Raw genomic sequence first — 22,625 nt, 5'->3', positions numbered from 1 at the left:
TTGTAATAACATTTTGTACAAATACGAGACAATATCAGAGCTGTAACTTTATTTAATACCATTTAAAATGATAAAGAGTTGCGAGCAACAGTTTTTAGTGTCGATAACAAATCATGAACTTTATGAGTTGCGACTTTAAATTCAATGTATTGTCATATAGTCAATAAATATCGTGGAACTTATTTTCTAACTTAATTTAAAAGTACTACCCTAAACTTTAATGCTCAATTTTTTTATTAATAATGAATGCTTTTTCTTGCTTATTGAACTGTCAAAAATATTTGAAGCATCAATTATATCTATTTTTGATCACACAAATTGTTGATACATTTTCAATTTAACTTTGCATTTTAAATGAAAACAAGAAATTTTTAAAATGTACTCATTGAATATCAGAATATAATAGATTATAACTATTTATAGACATAATACAACTATAAATAATATACAGTATATAATATAATACAACAGTGGTGTATCTAGGATATTTTTACGATGGGTTATATTTTAATATTATTGCTCCTCAGCAAGTCCTTGTCGAAGCTTCCCCCCACGGATTATTAGTGAGGGAGAAGTAGAGAAAAAAATTGAGGGCTCTAGCAAAAAATAAAATATAAATTAATCAATAAGTTTTTATTAAGTAATTCATTTAAAACATTATTATTATATAGAGTGTACATGATGTACAACATTAAACAGTTTAAAAATTATTAACACTATGTATAGTCAACATACATATTTTTATTAAAAGACTTAATGTTAAATAATATTTTGATAAACATATTATAATGGCAGTCAAATGGAGTTGATAGATCTCCCCATTGACTTACTCTTTTTGAAATTTTTTACAATTTTTATACTATGTATGTTATATTTTGTAGCAGTGGCGGCTCGTGGCTTGGACGACGGGACGATCGTACACCTTACTAAAATGAATTAAAAGAAGAAAATTAATTGTATAATCTTATCTACATTTTTATTAAAAATGCAATTTTTTAAATAGTAAAATAGTTAAAATACATTTGTTGTGTGCAAACAATAGTTGTTTCTCTCTGCATATGCGGTACGCACGCAACACACGAACATGTGTGGTGACGACTAACAGCGTTGTCCGAACAATATATATATAAGTAACATTTCAAAATTAAAAATATAACTATGTAGTGTACTGTATTATATTAAATATTTGATATCATATACTATATGTTATCAAATAATTTTTTTATCAATTAGTGATGTCTATTATGTGATAATAACGTAAACGGACAAGTACAACGGTTAAATATTTAAATAAATTATAACCCAACAAGACATCGTGTCAACATTACATTAGCTGTTGGCAGAAGTTAACAGCCGTTTTACCAGAACCAAAATACTCGAGGGATGAGTATTTGTGTCTTCCCACTCAATTGCTTTAATCTAAATTTACTCTTTTCAAAAAATATTTATTTTGTAAGATCTCATTGAAAAAAAATTTTTTTTGGAACACACAACTAATATGTTTCAAACTTTGTATGTAAATACATTTCTTTTTTTTAACACCGGAATGGGAATTAGCAAATATTGCTTTTTAAAGGATTTTCAAATGCTGATTTAAAATTACAATAATAAATAACATCAAACACGATAAGGAATAATCATTGTTCTTTATTATAATAAAGAGTACAACTCTGTGCATTATATATTATCCGGTGGAGATAACAAATAAAACCACAAATTAAGATTAAATGAACTGAACACGAAGCCTTATCATGCAATCTAGTTTTGTTAAACATTTCTAGTAGAAGAGGGAATTTTGAAGTAACGGCATCATCATCAACTATTTTACTTGTATTTCCGGATTTCCCCACTGCGTTATTAAAATTTTATGTTTTGAAAAAGTGTTCGTATCTAGAGCTTACTATTCACCTAAACTCCCTTTCTGCGGAATTTTTATAACAAAATCGGATCGCACACCATGTTATTACTGAACTTCCACCCATATTTTATTTTAGTTTGTAATAAAACTTATAGTTTCAAATGTGAAATCAGATATTTTAGTTACTTTTAGATATACCGGAAATTTTAGATAAACAAGTTCTCTAATATTGATACGCAAATTTCGACATACTAATGATATTCGCTTTTTTATTATTAAATAAAAAAACATCTATCCACAATAATATTGGTCAATTAAATACTATTTATTCTTAATTAATTAAAATTATAGGTTGTTGTTATTTTAAAATAACTTACGTTTGTAAAAAACTTATCGGATGTATAAATTTTTAGATATTTAAATTGCTATTGGTGAATAATAACTTTGTAGATTATGTAAAATAAAATCAACAATAAAAATGAGTGAATGGTTTTATTAAAAACAATATATTACTAAAAGATTACAAAAGACTGACATACAGATGAATATAGATAATATTTGACAATAGGTATTCAACGAGCTTTTTCAAAATTAATATTTTGACAAATGGATTTTAGATTATATTAAATTAAACTATTTTCTACGTAGAAGATAAAAGATTAATAAATAAAATCGGTTCCCTCCTATGTTACAAAGCTAAAAAAATCTGGTTGAACTATATACACATCTTTTATCCCACTAATAAAAATTCTATTTTTGTATAATTTGCATACGGTTCTAGTGTTTTTCATTAAATTAAATGATCACAAGTGTAATTTAAAATTGGAAATCAAGGAAAGCTAAGTCCAACAATTTTTAAACACCTATGTATTGCCAAAAAATGTCTAAGTTTTAAAAAAGTTTAGTCATAAAAATAAAAGAAATTAAGAAATAAAGCTAACGTTTGTGAAACTCAAATTAGTGGCTTAAATTTCACTTTACAAAAATGCAGATTTTGATTTAAGTTATACAAGATATTTAGTGTTTAAACATTTTATTTTTACACTACAATATGAAGTTACCATTATGAAATATTAATTAATTACTATAAGCAGCCAATAAAATAATAATTTACCAAGAACTAAAAACGATTGTATGAGAAGCTAATTTTACCCGCTCTTCTCAATTAAATGTAGTATTGATAAGTACTTGAATATGTCTAAATTTGCTACATGGGTTATATCCATTCAACTACAAAATATTTTTTTATTGATAATTCTAAAAATATAAATAATATATAAAGTAAATAAGTTTTAACGTGTCTTAAATTATTTTCTATTATTAGATTTTTAATTTAAGTTGAATAATTTTTAACATAAAACAAAGTAACAATAGATCAATAATAAAACTTTTATAGTTTGTATTTATTTATCATTTTTTATTATTTTTCTACTTCTTCATAATCTGCTATTAATTTTATTATGTTCTGTTTAGCTGAGGTGAAAATTCCTTCTTCCATTCCTTCACCTACATAGTGATGCATAAAGGCTCTTTTTTTCGTTAAAGTATCATATTTTTTTAAAAGACTTTCCCATCTATACCTAACTGCTGTGTTATTACACAATGTAGTTATTGTTTTGGCAGTAGGAACTATATCACTATTTGGCACAGTAATAGGAGGCCGATAGCACAAACCAAACTAAAAATGATTTCAATAAATAAGTATTACCATGAAGTTATGAGAGTATTTTAAATGGATTAATTAACATCTTAAATTATTTTTTACTATAACTAACTTTAAATGGTGGAGAATTCATATTTGTCACAGGAATAGTATGTTCTCGTTGAATAAAAGCAATGGTTGTATTGACATCAGTAGGTGTTAAATCACCTCTAAACATCATGCAAATTGATAAATATTTTCCTTGTTGAGGATCAGCAATAATCATTTGATTGTTAACATCGAAACACATACGAGCAAGTTGTGAATTAGCTGATAAATTATTAATATTAGTCATAATAGGAGCATGAGTAATTAATGGGAAATGTAGTCTAGGCCACTGAATAAGATTACTCAGTAATTCTGATAAATTACTTGTCAAAGAACCCTCAAAACGAAGAGATGATGTTATACCTGATGAAACCTATAAAACAATATTTTCATGTTACTTATTATTTTTATAAGCTATATCAAAATGGTTTGTTAGCCCCATATGGTATGTGTTTTTTTACTACTGTGTTTCAAATTTACATATCAAATGTGTATCTAATTTTCATAACTTGGTATTTTTAACCTGTGTATAACATTGGACATAACTAGTATATTTATAAAAATTTTATCTTAGAGAAAAGATAATATGTAAGTAAGAAAATTTTATTACACAATAAAATTTATTGGATCAAATTTTTTGGTCCTGTGTATCATGTTAATATGGCAATTATTCTAAACTAAATTTGACATGTAAGGTTGATTAGAACTTATTTTTTACTTAAGATATTATTGTAGCAATTTTAATAAAATATTCTACAAAATGTATTTATAAAATAAATTTATGAGTATTTTTGTAAATAAATTCTTGTAAAAATATATATTTTTAATTATTTTAAGTCTTGAAGCTTTAAACAAAAAAATATGTATTGTTTTAAAAATTTAATTAAAATAAATGAGATTGTAAAGAAGTTTTACAGTAATTTTTTTAACCTCTAGAATTTTCAGTAATTTAAATAATAGGCTGAAGCAAATGTTTTTTTTAATTATATATTTAAATTAAATTTTAAACCTGAGATATTATCCTGTTAATATTAGTATATGTAGGTTTTATAATTCCTAATTTAAAACATATATTGTACAATGCACTATTATCAAATATCATAGAACAATTGACCAAATCTAAAACATGATGTGTAGTTAGAATTGCATTGTATGGTTCAACAATCACTGATGATAACTGAAAGATTAAACATATGAAAAATAAGATCTTAATAAATATAATTTTAAAAAATTTTTACTTGAGGTGAGGGATACACATTAAAATCGAGAACTGTTTTATTTAAATATAAGTCTTTAATCGATTCAATAAGCAATGTACCCAATCCAGAACCTGTACCACCACCTATAGATCTGAAGATTGCAATTCCTTGCAATGAGTTGCAGTCTTCAGCTAATGTTTTAAGTTGATCTAATATAGATTTTGATAGTCTTTTTCCAATTCCATATAGACCACTTGCAAAATTACTAGCTGCATTTTCTTTACCAGTAAAAATATTTTGGCTTGGAAATAAATCTTTGTAAGCACCTGTTCTAATCTCATCTAAATAATATTGAACAAATAATCATTCAGAATATATTAAAAAACATAAATAATTTAACTTTAATTAAATATAATATACCAATGACTGAAGGTTCAGTGTCTACTAACAAAGCTCTAGGTACATATTTTCCCATTTGAGATAAAGAAAATATAGAAGTAGAACTAGTTGTTAATTTTTGTACAGTTCCATCAGGATTAATACCATGTTCTAAACAAAATAATTCCCAGCATGCTGATCCAATTTGAATTCCTGCTTGGCCAACATGTATAAATATAAACTCTCCTTGAGTGAGTGGAAATGGTGGTGGTGGAGTTGATAATACTGTACTCTCTACTTCTTTTGACATCGCTTTTTTTAGCTTCTTTTTAATCTTATGGTTTTTTGAAACTTTTTTCTAAAAACATTTCTAAAACTTTTAAAACAATATTTTTTTGGATACATCTTATTTATTTTACCTTAGGCATTAGATGAGTTAATTTTTAATTACAATATATTGTATATAAAATATTTATCTAATTTTCAAAACAAAATATCCCATTAATATTAATTAAAAAAAAAATCATACTATTTGTTGACTTTTACTGTTTTAATTTTTAAAATGGTTACTAGACAATTAAATAGTAAATACAAATAGAATATCAGTATTACATAATGAAGTAAACTAAATACTTCTTAAAACAACAACTTTATCATTTTATACAATTAAATATATACATTTCAAAAAACTATTTTTGAAATAATATCAAACGTCTGGAATCACAACTAAACTCTTTTTAAAAACGACAATAATTTTAACTATATACATTAATTAAAATAATAATAATATTAAGACAATACAATTAATAAATTGAATATTGTTTCATTATAATAAATATACTTTTAATGAATACTATACAAATTAATTTATATTTCTACTCCACTCATTTGACTCTCGGCAATTTTTTAAGTTCGTGAATTAACCATAAAGAGAGTGAAAGTAATGTAAGTGACCCCGATTGATGGGCTGCAGCAAGGTAAGTAGGAACATATGTCAAAAGTGTTAANGGTAAGTAGGAACATATGTCAAAAGTGTTAAAAGTCCAAGCCCCATCTGAAATTAAAATTATTACATTAATATTATTATTTTATAAAGTTCATTAATTTAGAATACAAAGATGAACTTTTGAAAAGTTGTATAAATAAATTACAGAAAAATTACTTATAAAACACAAAATACATATGAAAAATAAGCATTATAGACCAAAAAATAATCATTTTCTTTAAATCTTTACTTATACACAAAACTAATGTGTATATTAAACTATTAGGAAAGTGCTTAAATCTTTCAATAATTAGTACATCATTTTGCATAGTATAGTTTTTAAATAAATTATACTATGAGATGAATTTTTAATCAATATTAAAACATCTAGGATTTCCAAATAATACATTTTTTAAGACATGATATATTTCTAAAACCTCTAATTATTTTAAAATTAAAAGAAAAAAATTCAGCACAGTGGAGATGTAGTATAGATTTAATATGATAGTGATTAAAATCACTATCAAAAGAAACGTTTCAATGCAAATCTATAGATAGTGTTTAATTCTAAGAAATTGGTGGATAATTACAAAAGTAACATCAACTTCTATTTCCTTTATTATATCCAGATTAGTAATTCTTAGATTCAAAAATATAATACATATTTTTTTAATTATATATTATATAATTTTTATAATAAATTGTTTTCAAATTATTACTGATTTTGATTTTTAATAAGTAATTACTTTAAAAAGTAATCATTTTTAACCTACTTTTTTTGTGAAAGTTCTTTATAAAAAAAAAAAAAAATTCACTGCCATAACTTTTAGCTCAACTTGCAAGTTTGAAATTGACATCATTAAATAGTAAAAAATGGTATTGTTAAGATTAATAAGGAGTCGGCAAATTTTATAATTACTATTTATGGTAAATTTATCAGAAAAGCTCAAATTTTTTTGCATTTTTATCGTAATATATCACTTCAATAGAAATTATAGTAATCATTTCTAATTAACATTTAGTGTTTAAAAAGATTCTACAATTGAAATATGCAGAACTGAATTAATTTTAATGATTTACTTTAACTAAAAAAACCAATAAAAAAAAATTATTAAAAAGATCTACTCAATTGAGTGTATTATAAAATTTCATTATAACTGTAAAAATCCATTTTTAAACTAAAAATAATTTTATTTTTAGATTAATGATTTATATAAAAAAGCAAAAATATTTAAATAAGTTTAACATCTTATGTCTTAAGAACATTATTCTATGTCAATTAAATTTTATAATATTAATGAAAGTCAGTGTATTTCCCTTATAAGATATTTTAAAATAATATAAAATACAGTACAGAATTTTAACACAAAAAATGACATATTTTGGAATACAGTAGCCATTTTCACTAAGAAGAATATCTATATTTCAAATTTTTTTTTTTCATAGTAAAGTATATAATATAAACTATAATTTAAGATTAAATAAAAGTGTCATTATTTCCGGAACATTTTCAAAAATTACATCGAAAAAACTTAACTTGTGTGCAAAAATTGATTTTTTGAATTCCTCCTGCGGGCAGATTTAGAATCAGATTTTCAAAAAAATTATATCAAATAAACGAAAAATATATAAGGTTTTAGTATAAAAAAAAATAATTTTAATTTGTTTAATTTTTAAAAAGTTATGGCAGTTTTAAGTATTAAAATATTTCATGTTAAACATAGATTTTTATATAAAAATTACATTTTTCATTAAATTCAACAGCCATTTTCCAACAGAAGAAAAGGTGTCGGAACAATTTTTTTTTTTTGAACTTAAAGTATTTATTATAAGGTTGAATTTTACATGTGTTTAAAGGACGCAGTATTTCCAGAACATTTTCGAAAGTTAAGAAAAAGTGCTACTTTTTATATGTATGTATCAAGTTTTGAACGCCTCCTGTATAAAAGGAAATTTTCCAATTTAAATTAAAAGTATATTAAATGAAAGAGGTATATAATTTGTGTTGATACATACATTTTTTTAAAAGTTATAGCAATTTAAACTTGAAAATATAAAATCGAAAATCAAAATTTTAAAACAAAAATAGCATGTTTTTTTTTTCATTTTATAGTATATGACATGAGCATTAATTTGATATTTGTTTAAAGGATGCATTATTTCTCGAACAATTTCAAAAGTTAATTTTCATAAAAAAGTTGCTATCTTAAATCCCCCCTTGTGAGCAGGTTAAGTGTTAGATTTTCAAAAAAATTATACCAAATGAAAGGGAAATATCTAAGGTTTTAATACAAAAAAAATTAAGTTGTTTTGTTAATTTTTGAAAAAGTTATGGTAATTTTAAGAAAAAAAAATGAAAAAAAAAAATAACAAAATTTACAGATTTGAAAAATTTTATTTTTTTAAAAATTTTCCCCATTAACTCGGAGNTAACAAAATTTACAGATTTGAAAAATTTTATTTTTTTAAAAATTTTCCCCATTAACTCGGAGCAACAGAAATTTTTTCAATTTTTAAAGGTAAAGTCTTCAACTAAATATGATTTGTGATCTTTTAACATATTGTTCATCAAAATCGGTTCAGTGAGAGCTGAAAAAAATGTCAACAGACACAAAAAAATATATCATAGTAAAATTAATACCTTCTCAGCAAGGTATTTAACATTTAGTTAAAGAAAATAAAGTCAAAATCATTAAAATATTATATAAGTGTGAGATATTTATGTTACTTGAATAATGATACTGTATTAATTATTTACATGGCTATAAAAAAGCTTAATTACATTTTTAATATTAATTTTTGCAAAATTAAGGCTTACTTGACACCAAGAAAAAATAGCTAAAGTTGTGACAGCAGTTTTGGCTCTAGGAGGTAATTTACTTTTCTGTGACATAATGTATAATGCAGATAAAATTGATACAGTACTCATACCCTAATAAAAATAAAATTATAAAGTATTTTTTTAAATATAGAAAACATACTATTTAACAAACTATTCTTTAATTACAAGTATTCTGTGATTGAATTGAACAGTAGTTGGATTTTCAGTAACATTGCTAATAATAGGGTCCATATTTAATATATCATCAGGAATCCAGTTATCACCCATTTTAGGAAATGAATTATAAACCAACCCAGCATCTAAACCAGCCACAAATGCTCCTAAAATTGTAAAAAAATAAGTAAAAAAATTTTATAAGTAAATAAATAATAATACATAATATGTATTATTATATTATCATAAATCATATATGAATCATTCAAATTTTGTAACAGATCGAAAGAAAAAAATTTTTTTTTAGCTTTTTATAGTACATTAAAGGCCAATGCAGCATTCTCTAAAGAGGAGCTTTCTTAACATTAAATACTCTATGATGAATGGTTAGACCATCATTGGAGAGAGGAATGGTGATTCCAATTGCTGAACTAATCTATTGTTTAGCAAATGAAAATACATGTGACCGAGTCTCGAATTTGTTATAATGTACATCAAGTATTTGAACATTACTGACTCGGCCAAACTGTCCATCTTAATAAAAAATAAAAATAGTAATACTAATAATAATGATAAAGAAATAAGTAATATACTAACCAGACATAGCTGTTAGAAACACGATTCCTGTAGCAGCTATGGATAATCTAAAAATTTTTTTACTAACAGTTCCCATAATTTTAACTGGTAAAAGTATTCGTAGTGAGTTAGTTAGTAGAAATGAATATAATATGAATGCTAAACCAAGATGGGAAGCTAATCTATACTGAGATACTCTAGGAACATCAGTAGGTTTGTCAAATCTATTTTCTAAACCAGATTTAACCATGTACCAACCCATAAGTCCCTAAAACATTTTTGAATATAAATTAAAAATAATTGTATCATCAATGATAAAAATGGTAATTTTAAATTATGCCATAAAATTAGTTAGAAACTTACTTGCCCTGCTAATAATATAGAACAAATCATAGAGTTTATTTTAGATGTACGACTCAGTTTACGTGTTAACCATAATGCACTCATTGGAATAAAGAAAGCTGCTCCAATACACCGACCCCAAGTTCTATGTGCATATTCCATCCACCATATCCATTTAAATTCTTCAACAGTCATCCTTGAATTTATCCTAATTATTAATTAAAAAATGATACCTTTAAATGTATGCAATCAAACAAATAATTTTAAGCTCTCAAAATCTTATATTTGGTTCACAATTTAAGGAATTTAGTCTATTTCAATAATGTTTTTTTTAAAATATTATTTTAAGAATTTAAAATATACATCAAGCAAAAATAGAAAATAATCTTTAACATTAATGTTTTAAAAAATGTATTTGAAAAAATAAAAATGACCCAAATAAAAAATGCTAACATTAACNATTTGAAAAAATAAAAATGACCCAAATAAAAAATGCTAACATTAACTTTTAAATTTTGAAAAATACTTGTAACATTACAATTTATTTTCAAAATAAGAACCAAATTAGGCTTTTTTGCAAAAATATAGTTCTCTACTAAAATAATTAATTTTAACTGAGATAAAATATTAGCATAACAATGCATACTAGAACAATAAGTAATCAACAAACATAGTTTTTTGTTTTTATAAAAAGTCATTGAATATTGGAATTTCATAATTCATTTCAACAAAAAATTAAATGATTTATTGGAGCTTATTTATTTATGAGAGCCCAATTCAGCTTATTCATAAAATGTTTTTTTATTGTGATTTATATTATTAAGTAATATGATTTAATTTTAATTAAAAAAAATGATTAATCATCTTAAAAAATGTTTTTTAAAATAATGATTTCTTTTTAGTACATTAAACATTTGATACTTCCACTTTATTTTATAAACTGCTTTAACAATAATTATTAAACACTTTTTAGTTAAAAAAATATTTAACAAATATACATTACATAAAATTTACATTTTAAACTCAGGATATTGTTGATATTTATTAAATTCTTCATCCCACTGACTCTGAGTAGTTGGTAATTTTTCACCGAGTAATTTCCAATGAACCATAGATAAACCTGATTCAGTAAGTCTGGTTACTCCACCTAAAGCAACAGCAACAAAAACCATTCCACTACAACCAAGAAACCAGTAACCAACAAACTTAGTATCTGTTTCAATAGTTTTTATGTTACTTGAATGTCTTTTCCATATATTTGACTAAAATTTTTAAGATTTATAAGTGTTTATTGCATAACTATTACACTTTTATTAGGAATGATAAACATTATTACTCAACTTACATAAATATTTTTTTTTATTAATGACGATTTATAAATATATCTAGATTGTGATGAAATAGTACATTCAAGTTTATTCTACAATAAAAATAATTTCCATGTTAAATTAATTTTTAGTAATTATAAAATAAATAATGCAATGATATACAATACCATGTTAGGAATACGCCATAAACACAATTTAGAACACGAACTATAGAAAAAGTTCCTTATACCTAACATGATTCAAATTTAGAATACGTTCCTCACTTAAACTACTTTACTTAAATTTTAAATCAAAAAGTCAATGATCAATTTTTTGAAAAGTCTTAAGAAAATAATATAATAAGTCAAACATGGTAATAAAATTTACAACAAAAAGCTTAGAAACATTAAATCGTTAAGTGGATTTCACAACATGAGTAATAATATTTTTATCTCGAACTTATCTATCCGGCTTACAAAATATTTTAATCAAAATTATCAAGACTTCATAATCTGATAACTCAGCTGATTTGGAAATAAACCTTATCATTATACATGCCCACAATAGCAATCGTAATATTTTTATACAGTAAATGTACCAATTCATTTCAAATTAATTAATTTAAAATAAATATTTATTATTTGATAATTTAACTAACTTTAAACTTGAAATATTCTGTAATAATGAATCTCTGTTTTAATAATTGAATATAATATACTCTTATTTAGTTTTATAGTTAATAAAATATCTTGAACTTTTTTTAACTTAAAAAAATGATAGAAGTGTCAACTAAACTTATTGGTGGACCTATTTTTATGCCTGGTAGCAAAATTGGATGCTGTATTACTTTTACACATCCTCCATTACCATCAGATTCTAGAAGTCAGAGTAATGAGTATGTAAATAATAAATTTATAAAAAAGATATATAAATATAATTTTTTAATTTTTGTTTTATTTGTACAGTGATGTTTTAGAAAATTTAGCATGGGCTAGTGTACAGATAAATTGTCTTTGTTTAACAAATGATAATATAAATTTTCCACTTGATATGAGTGTTACTAAAGATGAACGTTTCTTGGGCAATTCTGAAACATCTTTTGCACCATGTTTAAGTGAACATGGGCATGTTGTTTTGTCTACAAAACCAAAAATTTTATTTTGTGATGTCAGATTATCACCGGGTGAAAGCAAATCTTGTTAGTATTTATTTAACATATATGAGTTCTGTTTTTTTTTTGAAAGAGTAATTTGAAAAGAGTATATTAAGCTTTTTTTATAAAAGCTGATAAGTCATAAAAGTAAAAAATGTTCTCTATCATCTATAATCCAACCAGAAAATGTCAATTTGATTTTATTAAGAAAATATATTTTTTTTTGTTCTAAAAAATTTACATTAAAAATTTTTATATTATAGATTTATACAGTGAAACATTATCAAATGATGCTCCACCATCATATAAAGGTCATTTGGTAAAATATGCTTATAAAATTACTGTTGGAATGCAGCGCCTAAATTGTCCTATTAAATTATTAAGAGTGCCTCTTCGGGTTGTGGTTATTTGTGGTAATTTTAGTAATCTAAATAACTTACAGAATTTTAATTTAATTCTCATTGTAATAATTTTTAGGGCTAACAGAAGGAGCAACATGTGAAAATAGTGTAGACTTATCACCAAGTAATCCATTTATAGAATCCAAGGATAAACATGAAGAAAGTGATATGGCTCTTCAAATTTTACAGGTATTTTTATCATTTATAATTTGAGATAAGAAGATTTTTTTTAGGATGTATGTAAACAATTCAAATAATTATAAATTTATTTTTCTCATAGAATAATTAACAGATTTTATACTAAACTGAAAAATTCTGGTCTTTATACATGTTATTATCATATTAAATGTAAGTTCTATACAGAAACTTGTGCATTTAAGATCTACCCAATTTCATTCTTTATAACATTACCCTCAAAATAAACTTTTGCTGTATTTATTTTGAACAAATATTTCAATACTACAATTTTTAAATAAGATTGTTGTATTTTTAGTTATATTCAAATTAGTTTATAATATTATTTAGCATGTATGACTTTTCAGAACATAACAGCAAAACGTAGTCCAAATTTTTATAACATAACAAATTCTAAAGGAAAAGTAGCTCGTTTTTGTTTGTTTAAACAAGCTTATAAACTTGGAGAAGACATAGTTGGAACTTTTGATTTTGAACAGACTGATGTATCATGTATTGAGGTAATATTACAATATATTATTTAATATATGTTAGTGGTTTGTCTTTAAATTAAATCTTAAAACTATGTAACTGATATTTTATCCCATTATCTTAGTATTAAATTTAATAAATAAATAAATAAAATTTTTTTGAAAAAAGCACTTGCTTTCCGCAGGATTTATTAATTATAATAAAATATTTTTTAGTAAAGAGTTATGATAGTTTTGAGGTTCCTTTCAGTAGGCTTAATTAAATATAAAAAAATGTTTAACCTGAACAAACTGCAAACAGAACTTAAAGTGAAACATTTTCAATCCCTGTGTTTCTCTCTCTTTCTCTCTATGGTTTCTATCCGTAGATTAGTTTGCAGACATCTTCCAGTCTTCCCTTATATCCGCCTTCCTTTTCATTTCCACATATGAGTCACATCCTTGGTCCTTTATTATCTGTTGAATGAATTCCAATCTTGGTCTACCCCTACGGTTCTTTCCTTCTACTGTTCCTTCTATTATCAATTTCAACAATCCTTCATGTCTCATTATATGACCTATCCATTCGTTGCGTCTTCTGACTATGTTATTCCATAGTAACTTTCCATCTGATATTCTTTCCAGTACTTCTACATTGGTTACTCTGTCCATCCAACTTATCCTTAGCATCCTTCTATAGCACCACATTTCAAACGCCTCAAGTCTTCTTTTTTCCTCCATTGCTATTGTCCAGGTTTCACACCCGTACAGAGCAATGCTCAATACATACGTCTTTAATAGGTTTTTTCTTATTTTTAGATTCATGCTTCTTGATGTAAATATAATTTTCTTTTTGTTAAAGGCTATTTTAGCTTTACAGATACGTTTTATAATTTCACTTCTGTTTTTTCCATCCTTGCTGATTGCGCTTCCCAGGTATGTAAATTCATCTACTTGTTCTATTTCTTGGTTTTGTATTTTTATCTGTATTCTTGTATTATTTTTCCTTTCACATACCATTACTTTTGTTTTCTTCACATTTATTCTCATTTCCAACTCTTTTTCAAATGATTTATCCATAGCTTTAATTATTTGAGCCAGATCTTTCTTGCATTCAGCAATTAAAGCTATGTCATCGGCAAAACGTAACATACTTATTTTTTGTCCGTTAATCTTTATCCCTAGATTAGCATTTTCCTCTATCATATCTATTGCTTCTTGAATATATGCGTTGAATATAATTGGGGATAATATACAACCTTGTCTAACTCCTCTGTTTATTTTTACTTCTTCCTCCTCATCCTTATAACTGTGGATTCATCCTTGTATAGGTTATACAGAAGTTTCCTATCTGTGTATTTTAACCCCAATCTTTTCATCATGTTAAACATTACCTTCCAATTTACGTTATCAAATGCTTTTTCGATATCCACAAAAGCTATAAATGTTTGTTTGTCTTTCCTAATCCTTTTTTGAATGATTATCCTTAATGCCAATATTGCTTCTCTCGTTCCCATATTCCTTCTAAACCCGAATTGGTCTTTTTTCAATGATTGTTCTATTTTACCTTCAATACGTTTGAATATAATCTTTGTTAGTATTTTAGAGGCATGGGATAGCAAACTAATAGTACGGTATTCTTCACATTTCTTTGCTGCTGTTTTCTTTGGGATGGGCATAATTAGGTTCTTTATGTAATATTCAGGCAATTCACCGGTTTCGTATATGACTTTGATTATTTGAAATAATTCCCTTTTAACTTTTTCTCCCGCCTCCTTCCAAAGCTCTGCTTGTATTCCATCGATTCCTGCTGCTTTTTTATTTTTCAGATTGCGCAAAGCTTTGTTGAACTCTTCTCTCATAATTGGGTCTATTTCTTCATCTTCTTCAGATTTATCTTCTTTGTTTGATTCGTTGGTTTCATTTTCCTTAAGTGTTTCCCCCTTATACAGGATTTCTAGATATTCTTTCCATCTTTTCACTATATCATTTTGTTCATATAGCATTCTTTCGTTGTTATCTTCTATTCCCCCTGCTCGGGGCTTATATTGACCAAAAAACATTTTCACCATTCTATATGCTTCATCACTACTTCCTGTCTTTATGATGGTATCTATTTCATTACACTTTTCTTCCAAATATTTTTCTTTTGCTTCCCTCGATTTCCTAATGATTAGATTCCTCAGTACTCTGTATTTTTCCTGTCCATCTATACTGTTCAAACTCTTGTATTTCCTACTTTCCTCTATCATGTTGACTATTTCCGTTGTAATCCATTCCTTTCTTGTTGCATTGTTGCTATTTCCTAGAGTTTTCGTTGCAGCCATTGTAATTGTATCTTTCAAGTTTTGCCATTTTTCTTTAATATTTTGGGATTCTTCAATAACTATATCATTAGTGTCTTCACTATATTTTTTGCTTATTTTCTCATCTCTCAGATTTTTAATTTTCCATTGCACTATTTTCTTCTTTTTATCCATTATTCTTTTAAATTTAAGTTTGCATTTCATCATTACTAGATTGTGGTCGCTATCCGCTCCTGGGTAACTTCTACTTTCCTTTACTTGATTTTTAAATCTGTTCTTAACCATGATGTAATCTATTTGGTATCTATTTATGTCTCCTGGCATTTTTTCACGTGTATCTTCTTCTTCGATGGTGATCGAAGCAAGTGTTTGTGATTATTAAGTTATATTTCGCACAAAATTCTAATAAGCGTCCTCCTTCTACATTTCGTGTTCCCAACCCAAAGGCACCTGTTACATTTACTTATTCTTCCCCTACAACAGCATTCCAATCACCCATTACTACCAGATTCTCTTCCTCTTTAACATTTTCGATTATTTTATCTATATTTTCGTATACTTCTTTTACCTCTTCATCATTACTATTTGATGTCAGCGTATAGACTTGAACTACTATTGTATCTTTTGGTTTCGTCTGGAACTTGACTACAATGATTCTATCGTCATATTGTATATAGCCTTTAACTTTTTTCCTAGGGTTTTATTCATTATAATCCCTGTGTTTAACTATATAATATCCACAAAAATATATAAATTTTATCATTTTTTTTTTTTAGAATAAAAATCCTATTTTCTATCATTTTTTAAAAAAAAGTTGTCATCCTTTTAAAATAGTAACAATTTATGTTTTACAAATGAAAACATATAACTAGCTATATCAAGAATATAAAATGAGTGACAAAATCTACCAGGGATTTCATGATTGTATCATTTCTTAGACATTTTGTTATGTTCAGTTTTCAAAAATGCTTTAATTAGTCTGGGTTTCCTTTGTTCGATAAAAAATTGACAATTGATTAATAAGTTATTATTTACATGCAAGGTAAAAGAAAAAATATGTAAAAAAAAAATAAATATTTTTTATAGTTATTTTAAAATTGTTAATTTTTACATGCCTACTAATTATCTATGACAATTTTCATCGTTTATTCTTAAATATATTAAACATTTTTAGCTCTGACATTTGTATTCATGTTCAAAAATCCAATAATGATTTAAATTCCCTCTAAAAATATTATATCAATGACTAGAGATTAAAACTGATAAAAATTTCCTAGATTATGTGAAAAAAAGTTGAAAATTGGTGTTTTCCCTGCTATCACAATGATTTTCAATAAACCTATCAAAATTATAAAAAAATGTAAACTTGTCTCTAAATTATTATAAGACGCACCCAATAAATGTTATGATGATATTCCTAATATACAAAGTTTTACTCTAAAGTTATTTAGTTTATGTATCCTCTGAACAATTTCAAGAAATGAGGATAGCTGGTTATTGCAATAGACTCTTCAATTTTTAAGCATTACAAATTATCATCACAATACCAACTACATTAATTTTTGCTACACTCAAATTTATAATTAGATGGAGAATGGACTAAATAATGTTTTGGCTGGTTAGTTACCAGTTTTTAGATACATATACTTGAGTTGATATAATTTTTAAGTATTGACAAGAGAGATGCATAACATAGTAATATTTTTATACTCTATTTTGAGATAAACTTGTTTAAATTTTATAACATCAGTATGACAAATTTAATTATTATTATTAAAAATTATTTAAACTAATTTCCATCTATTTGTTTGATAAAATAAATTTTATATTACATTTAAAATTATACTGAGAAATAATAATTTTTTTTCAATTATATACTTGATATCATCATGAGTTATGAAAATAAGAAAATCCACAGTAAAACTTTATCCAGTATATTTTTATTAAGAAATTATGTTATGAATATTTTAGTAAAGTTATTAAATTACACTGTATAATATCTTATAAACATTTACTATGAAATTTTTCAATGTGATTTATTAATTACCATCAAATAACATAAATTTGTTTGTATTTTTTAGTTTACAGTTAGTTTACAGTGTGAAGAAGAAGTGAATAAAGAATTTATTGTTTCCAATCCTAGGTCTCGTAAAGACAATGTGTCCATCTCTTCATACAACACTCAACATCAATTTTGTGCAAATACTTTAAAGTCATTTTTACAACTAGCTATTCCTTTGAATGTAACACCTGCATTTAATACTCTTCTAGGTATTAAAATTATTTATTATTCAGTAAAAATTATAGTTTATCAATCATATTAAATATAATTAAACTTGTTTCTTTTTCTTTGTATGAAATTTAATACTATCAGTAAGTGTCAAATGGCGACTACATTTTGAGTTTGTCACCAGCACAAAAGAAAGTGGTGAACGTTTGGTTAAGACCAAAGAAGGTTCTTGCTGGACTGGCCCTGAACACATTGCCATTGAAACTATGGTGTGGGACTTGCCTATACATATTTACCCTTCAGTACCATCTACAGCTAGTGACCCACATGCTCAAACAAGAATAACAATCGCTATTTGAATTCTTTTTAATTAAATAAAAAAAAAATTATTAATCATCTTTTTTTTACACCTTATTTTTTGTTTATTATTTAAATCTTGATAAATTATGTATTTTTATTTTGTTATTAAAAATTGTTTAAAAAGGGACCTTTTCTCTTAGTGCTCCATTTGTGTGTGTGAGATTTTTTCTTCCTCTCCTTGTCTAGTAAACGACCCTAATATCCTTTCACAAATTTCAAATTACGTAAATAACACAATAAAACGTGTCCCTTTGTGGGTTGTTATTAAAAGATGTAATGTCCAGTTTTACTCGTGGAACATTAATCATTGAAAAACACGTTGACTGTTTTAGACATATAGGAAGTTTTATAACTGATGAAAACTCGCGATCCTCTAGTAAAATAATCATTATCATTGTGACGTGTACAAAATGATATATTTATTTCAAAAGCTTCTGACGGGCCCGTAAACTTTGGTAACCCTTGATAACATGAATACGGTGATAGTACGTATTAAACAATTATGTCATACAAAATAATTGTAATATTATGCAGCTGAAATAGTTATGAAATGCTAATCATTTAACAAACAAGAAACCAAACGGTGTGTAATTTTATACACAAACAAAAGCATTCCAAAATATATGAATATTAAAATAACTTCCGGTCGGTCAAACATCATCATAAATGTCTGAAAGGCTGCTTTGGATTATCATGTACCTATATGCGATAAATCGTTCGTATTTTAAGCGAAATCATCCACGAAAATTCTTTATGGTCATTGTCTCCTTTCTAAAAGTGCTTTCATGTTGTTAGATTACAAATATTATTACAATACCGACGAATTTCAAAACAAAATACTGCCGTTTGGAATAATTTCAAACAGTAGAACAAAAAGTTTTTATCAAAAAAGAAAAAATACAGCCAACATTTTTTTTTTATTGTTAAAACAATTATATTTTTGTTACTCGAACAAAATATTTATTTGCTCGATAAATTTTTTATTCTTGTAAAAAATGATTGATGTTAAATAACAAAAATGAATTTGTTGATTTTACTAAGTTGTTATTTCAGTGTAAATGTCAGCGTAGCTGATATCCAAGACAACATACTTTACAAAAGATTATAATAATTGATTTTACAGTCAATGGGAATTTAATAACGCGCTGTCGATAAATTAGCGTGCGTGAAGTTTAAGTATCTTCGATTTTCTTCTGCTCGTCCTTTTCGAGTGATTTATTTGTCAACATTAACTTTTAATTTTCATGAAAATCGAACAGCTAAACTTCCATATACATTTACAAGTAACGGGTCTTGTTGAATAGGGTGAGGTTGATGAATCGTTTCAATAATAATGGTTATTCGAAAGAAGCACCACAATACACGCACTGAATTTATGTATGTACACAGCATTAATGTTGTAGAAATTGTTACAACTACTCCTAAATTTTGAAAATTTTTTTATTAAAGAGCAATTAAAAAAGAAAAACACCGAACTATTTTCTGTTTATTTTCATTTTAGAATCAAGTCATATTTTTATGTCATTTATATAACTGTCGATAACGGCTAATAAAATGACTTTTTAAAACTATATTTAGTTTCAAATGTAGTACTTATATTTTAGACACTTAAATTTAAATATCATCATAGGCATTAGATAAACAGTTCTACGGTGTTTTGTACGAAGATCACACGATAATATTCAGTGTACATATTTTAATAACTAATAGGCGTACAACGCTTCAGTCAAAAGCTAATTGAAATTCCGCGTAACGTTTATTATTTTTAATATAAAAATCTACGAGCCGCCTTTTGAACAGTGTTCATTTTTTTGTCGTCGCATTATTATTATTATTATCATCATCATCATACATATATATTTTTTAATGACGAGCGTTTCACGTTTAAAGGCTTGTGAGGGACGATTAGATCCGCGTGTTCAACAGATTAAAGACTTTAAGCGCACCCTCTCACTTTGTATATATTGCGTGTAACGAGACGGAGGAATTTTTATACGCTAGTTTCCCCCGTCCCAACCCAATAGAAGAGTGTAACAGCGGTGATGTCAACCATATAAAAGGCAGCTCACCCCTCGGTCCGTTGCTGGTTTTGCGTGTGCTTATTGTTTGTTGTATTAGCAATTGTACATGGTCGTCGTTGTTATTTAATAAAATGTGTAATCAATTTTTTTTTTATGTACACCGACCATTGCGAATCCACCCGCGTAAACAGAGACGGGGATATGACAGAGTTATATCGTGTATTTTCTTTTTGTAAAGGTTCATGGAGTGGCTACTTCAATGTGCAATCGTGACTAAATTGTTTTCGTTTAGTATTTAGGATAGACATCATGATAAAGCATTATTAAATGTCACAGAAATAACTTATTGATCAAAGGAAGATTTTTTTATGACAAGCAGATTATTTACAAGACGATAAATACCAAATTTATTTTGTTGGATAATTTTCCAAATATTACAGTCTTAACCGTCTAACTCTAATTAATCAGACCTATTGAGAAATATAATTTTTCCCGATAGAACGCTCGGTAGTATTACAATTTATTTTGTAATTGGAGCCTGCGATTTTTCTCTTATTTTCGTTTATATGTGATTAATAATGTGTGTTATATTTGTTTAAAATATGTGTAGTAAAAATAACCAGCAAGTAAAACAAGCGGCTTTTTTAAACTTTATATATTTTTTAATACGTTCTTACTGCATTAATAGTGTTATTTTTAGATGTATTATTATTTCAGTAATGCATTTTATAATTAAAAATCAACAATATATCGTTGATATTGAAAATTTATCATTTGTGATCAATTTCATTAGTTTATACAAGTAGGTAATGATAAAAAAAAATTTAAACAAGTATTTTATCTGGAAGGAATTAAAATATTTTTTTTTAAAAATTAGCTTTATAAGTGTAAAAAGGGAGAATACAACTCCCAAACTCTCTTAGTTATCCCGCTAACCTAAATATTTCAAGTTTTTTTTATTGTAAATGATTTTTTCTCCATTTGGTAAAGTCTTATGTTATTTTGATAATATCCAATTATAAATTTTTAGCACGTAAATAAAATTTTATAATAGAATATTGTATTTAATACAAAAATTTTGAATATAAAATAAGAAGAAGCTAAAAATAATGTTAAGTCATAAGAAAAAAAGAAACAAATATTTTTAACACTTCAACCTAAGGATAAGAAATAAGATATCTTCTATAAATGAATATTTTTTAAAAATAATAAAAAAGAAACTGGAAGCCATGAATATATGATCACGGAGAAGATTATTGAAGGCCAGTTGGATAGAATTAAAAGTAACATAAATATATTAAACCAAGTAAATGAAAATAGGATTCTGTTAAATATCATAAAAGAAAGGAACGGGAAAATGTTCGTTCACTTAACCCGTTTTTAATGAACATATTCGAGGGACGTACATATATATAAACATGAAAGAAGAGAAAGAACAAGAAAGACATAGTTAAAAGAAATGACAAGACAAGCTGGCTATAATTAATAAGCAGACATGAAAATACTGACTATAAACAGGGAAGAATGGAAAACCAAATTTTTTAACAAGGGAAGGCCTTTAGGAGAAGAAAAAGAGAGAAATATAAATACAAGGAAAGCAGATTCGTATAAATATTTCAATCCAAAATTACACTAATTAGAGAAAAATTGACCAACTAGTGCAAAAACTTCATGAATCCACATTGTTTTAATTAACCAATATTTGAACAATATTCTATTGATTAATTTTAGATTTATCATAGAAAAAAATGTAATAAAAAATAACCACAATTGCATACTCAATCAGTAATAAATCCATCATATTATGTATATTTTTTATAAATAGTTATAATTGTTTGTGCACCCATTATAAACAAATTACCTTTTACAGAAATAATAATTTTTAATAGTTTGGCATAAATAAAGCATTTTTTATGTAAATATTACCCATAGTAGAGAAATTGAAAACTGAAAGAAAAGGACATAATATTATTAGCTACAATAATATACATCCAGCGACAACAGGGATGGCAAACGGAGGCGAAAAGGGAATCCAATAAACCCCGTTCGTCCTACTGCTAAACCTTTTGGGAGATACTCACGGCGACGATGTAATAAAAATCAGGAATGCCTTTTAAAAC

The 22,625-nt window shown here is 25.7% G+C and overlaps 3 protein-coding genes across 5 annotated transcripts; 1 reads left to right on the top strand and 2 right to left on the bottom strand.

Annotated features, from left to right (window-relative positions):
* Positions 1–2,349: 2,349 nt before the first annotated feature.
* Positions 2,350–5,635, bottom strand: LOC126908617 (tubulin alpha-2 chain-like). The gene is made up of 5 exons (XM_050690854.1): positions 5,228–5,635; positions 4,847–5,148; positions 4,618–4,785; positions 3,634–3,981; positions 2,350–3,536 (listed from the first exon to the last, which is right to left on the bottom strand). Exons 1-5 carry the CDS (start codon positions 5,493–5,495, stop codon positions 3,279–3,281), a joined length of 1,344 nt encoding a protein of 447 aa, XP_050546811.1. The 5' UTR covers positions 5,496–5,635; the 3' UTR covers positions 2,350–3,278.
* Positions 5,636–5,879: 244 nt separating this feature from the next.
* On the bottom strand, positions 5,880–11,836 carry LOC126908621 (cytochrome c oxidase assembly protein COX15 homolog). 3 transcript variants are annotated; one of them, XM_050690859.1, is made up of 9 exons: positions 11,579–11,836; positions 11,429–11,503; positions 11,098–11,345; positions 10,105–10,291; positions 9,763–10,009; positions 9,178–9,332; positions 8,989–9,102; positions 6,225–6,239; positions 5,880–6,192 (listed from the first exon to the last, which is right to left on the bottom strand). In XM_050690859.1, the coding sequence occupies exons 1-9, from the start codon at positions 11,645–11,647 to the stop codon at positions 6,070–6,072; spliced, it is 1,233 nt and encodes a 410-aa protein (XP_050546816.1). In that variant the 5' UTR covers positions 11,648–11,836; the 3' UTR covers positions 5,880–6,069. The 3 variants fall into 3 exon arrangements, with proteins under 3 accessions (XP_050546816.1, XP_050546817.1, XP_050546818.1); XM_050690860.1 differs by lacking the exons at positions 5,880–6,192; positions 6,225–6,239 and adding an exon at positions 8,656–8,759 and having other exon boundaries at positions 11,579–11,835; XM_050690861.1 differs by lacking the exons at positions 5,880–6,192; positions 6,225–6,239 and having other exon boundaries at positions 8,997–9,102; positions 9,164–9,332; positions 11,579–11,835.
* A 147-nt stretch (positions 11,837–11,983) lies between these two features.
* On the top strand, positions 11,984–18,643 carry LOC126908624 (RAB6A-GEF complex partner protein 2-like). The gene is made up of 7 exons (XM_050690865.1): positions 11,984–12,285; positions 12,356–12,588; positions 12,807–12,956; positions 13,021–13,133; positions 13,487–13,639; positions 17,976–18,165; positions 18,269–18,643. Exons 1-7 carry the CDS (start codon positions 12,164–12,166, stop codon positions 18,481–18,483), a joined length of 1,176 nt encoding a protein of 391 aa, XP_050546822.1. The 5' UTR covers positions 11,984–12,163; the 3' UTR covers positions 18,484–18,643.
* Positions 18,644–22,625: the final 3,982 nt, after the last annotated feature.

Source organism: Daktulosphaira vitifoliae, unplaced genomic scaffold (genome assembly GCF_025091365.1).
Source record: "Daktulosphaira vitifoliae isolate Bord-2020 unplaced genomic scaffold, ASM2509136v1 Scaffold_5, whole genome shotgun sequence".
NCBI lineage: Eukaryota > Metazoa > Arthropoda > Insecta > Hemiptera > Phylloxeridae > Daktulosphaira > Daktulosphaira vitifoliae.
This window is presented reverse-complemented; position numbering and strand designations above follow the sequence as displayed.

Excerpts from the sequence above, each read along its gene's own strand:
- LOC126908617 (XM_050690854.1), bottom strand. The coding sequence starts at position 5,495 with ATGTCAAAAGAAGTAGAGAGTACAGTATTATCAACTCCACCACCACCA. Across the intron at positions 5,149-5,227 it reads CACTGAACCTTCAGTCATTG|ATGAGATTAGAACAGGTGCT; the intron begins GTATATTATATT and ends AATATTATTTAG. Across the intron at positions 3,537-3,633 it reads TGAATTCTCCACCATTTAAA|TTTGGTTTGTGCTATCGGCC; the intron begins GTTAGTTATAGT and ends AATCATTTTTAG.
- LOC126908624 (XM_050690865.1), top strand. The coding sequence starts at position 12,164 with ATGATAGAAGTGTCAACTAAACTTATTGGTGGACCTATTTTTATGCCT. Across the intron at positions 13,640-17,975 it reads CTGATGTATCATGTATTGAG|TTTACAGTTAGTTTACAGTG; the intron begins GTAATATTACAA and ends TGTATTTTTTAG. Across the intron at positions 18,166-18,268 it reads TGCATTTAATACTCTTCTAG|TAAGTGTCAAATGGCGACTA; the intron begins GTATTAAAATTA and ends TAATACTATCAG.
- LOC126908621 (XM_050690859.1), bottom strand. The coding sequence starts at position 11,647 with ATGTTAGGTATAAGGAACTTTTTCTATAGTTCGTGTTCTAAATTGTGT. Across the intron at positions 10,292-11,097 it reads CAATATCCTGAGTTTAAAAT|GATAAATTCAAGGATGACTG; the intron begins GTAAATTTTATG and ends ATTAATAATTAG. Across the intron at positions 9,103-9,177 it reads AATTCAATCACAGAATACTT|GGTATGAGTACTGTATCAAT; the intron begins GTAATTAAAGAA and ends TATTTTTATTAG.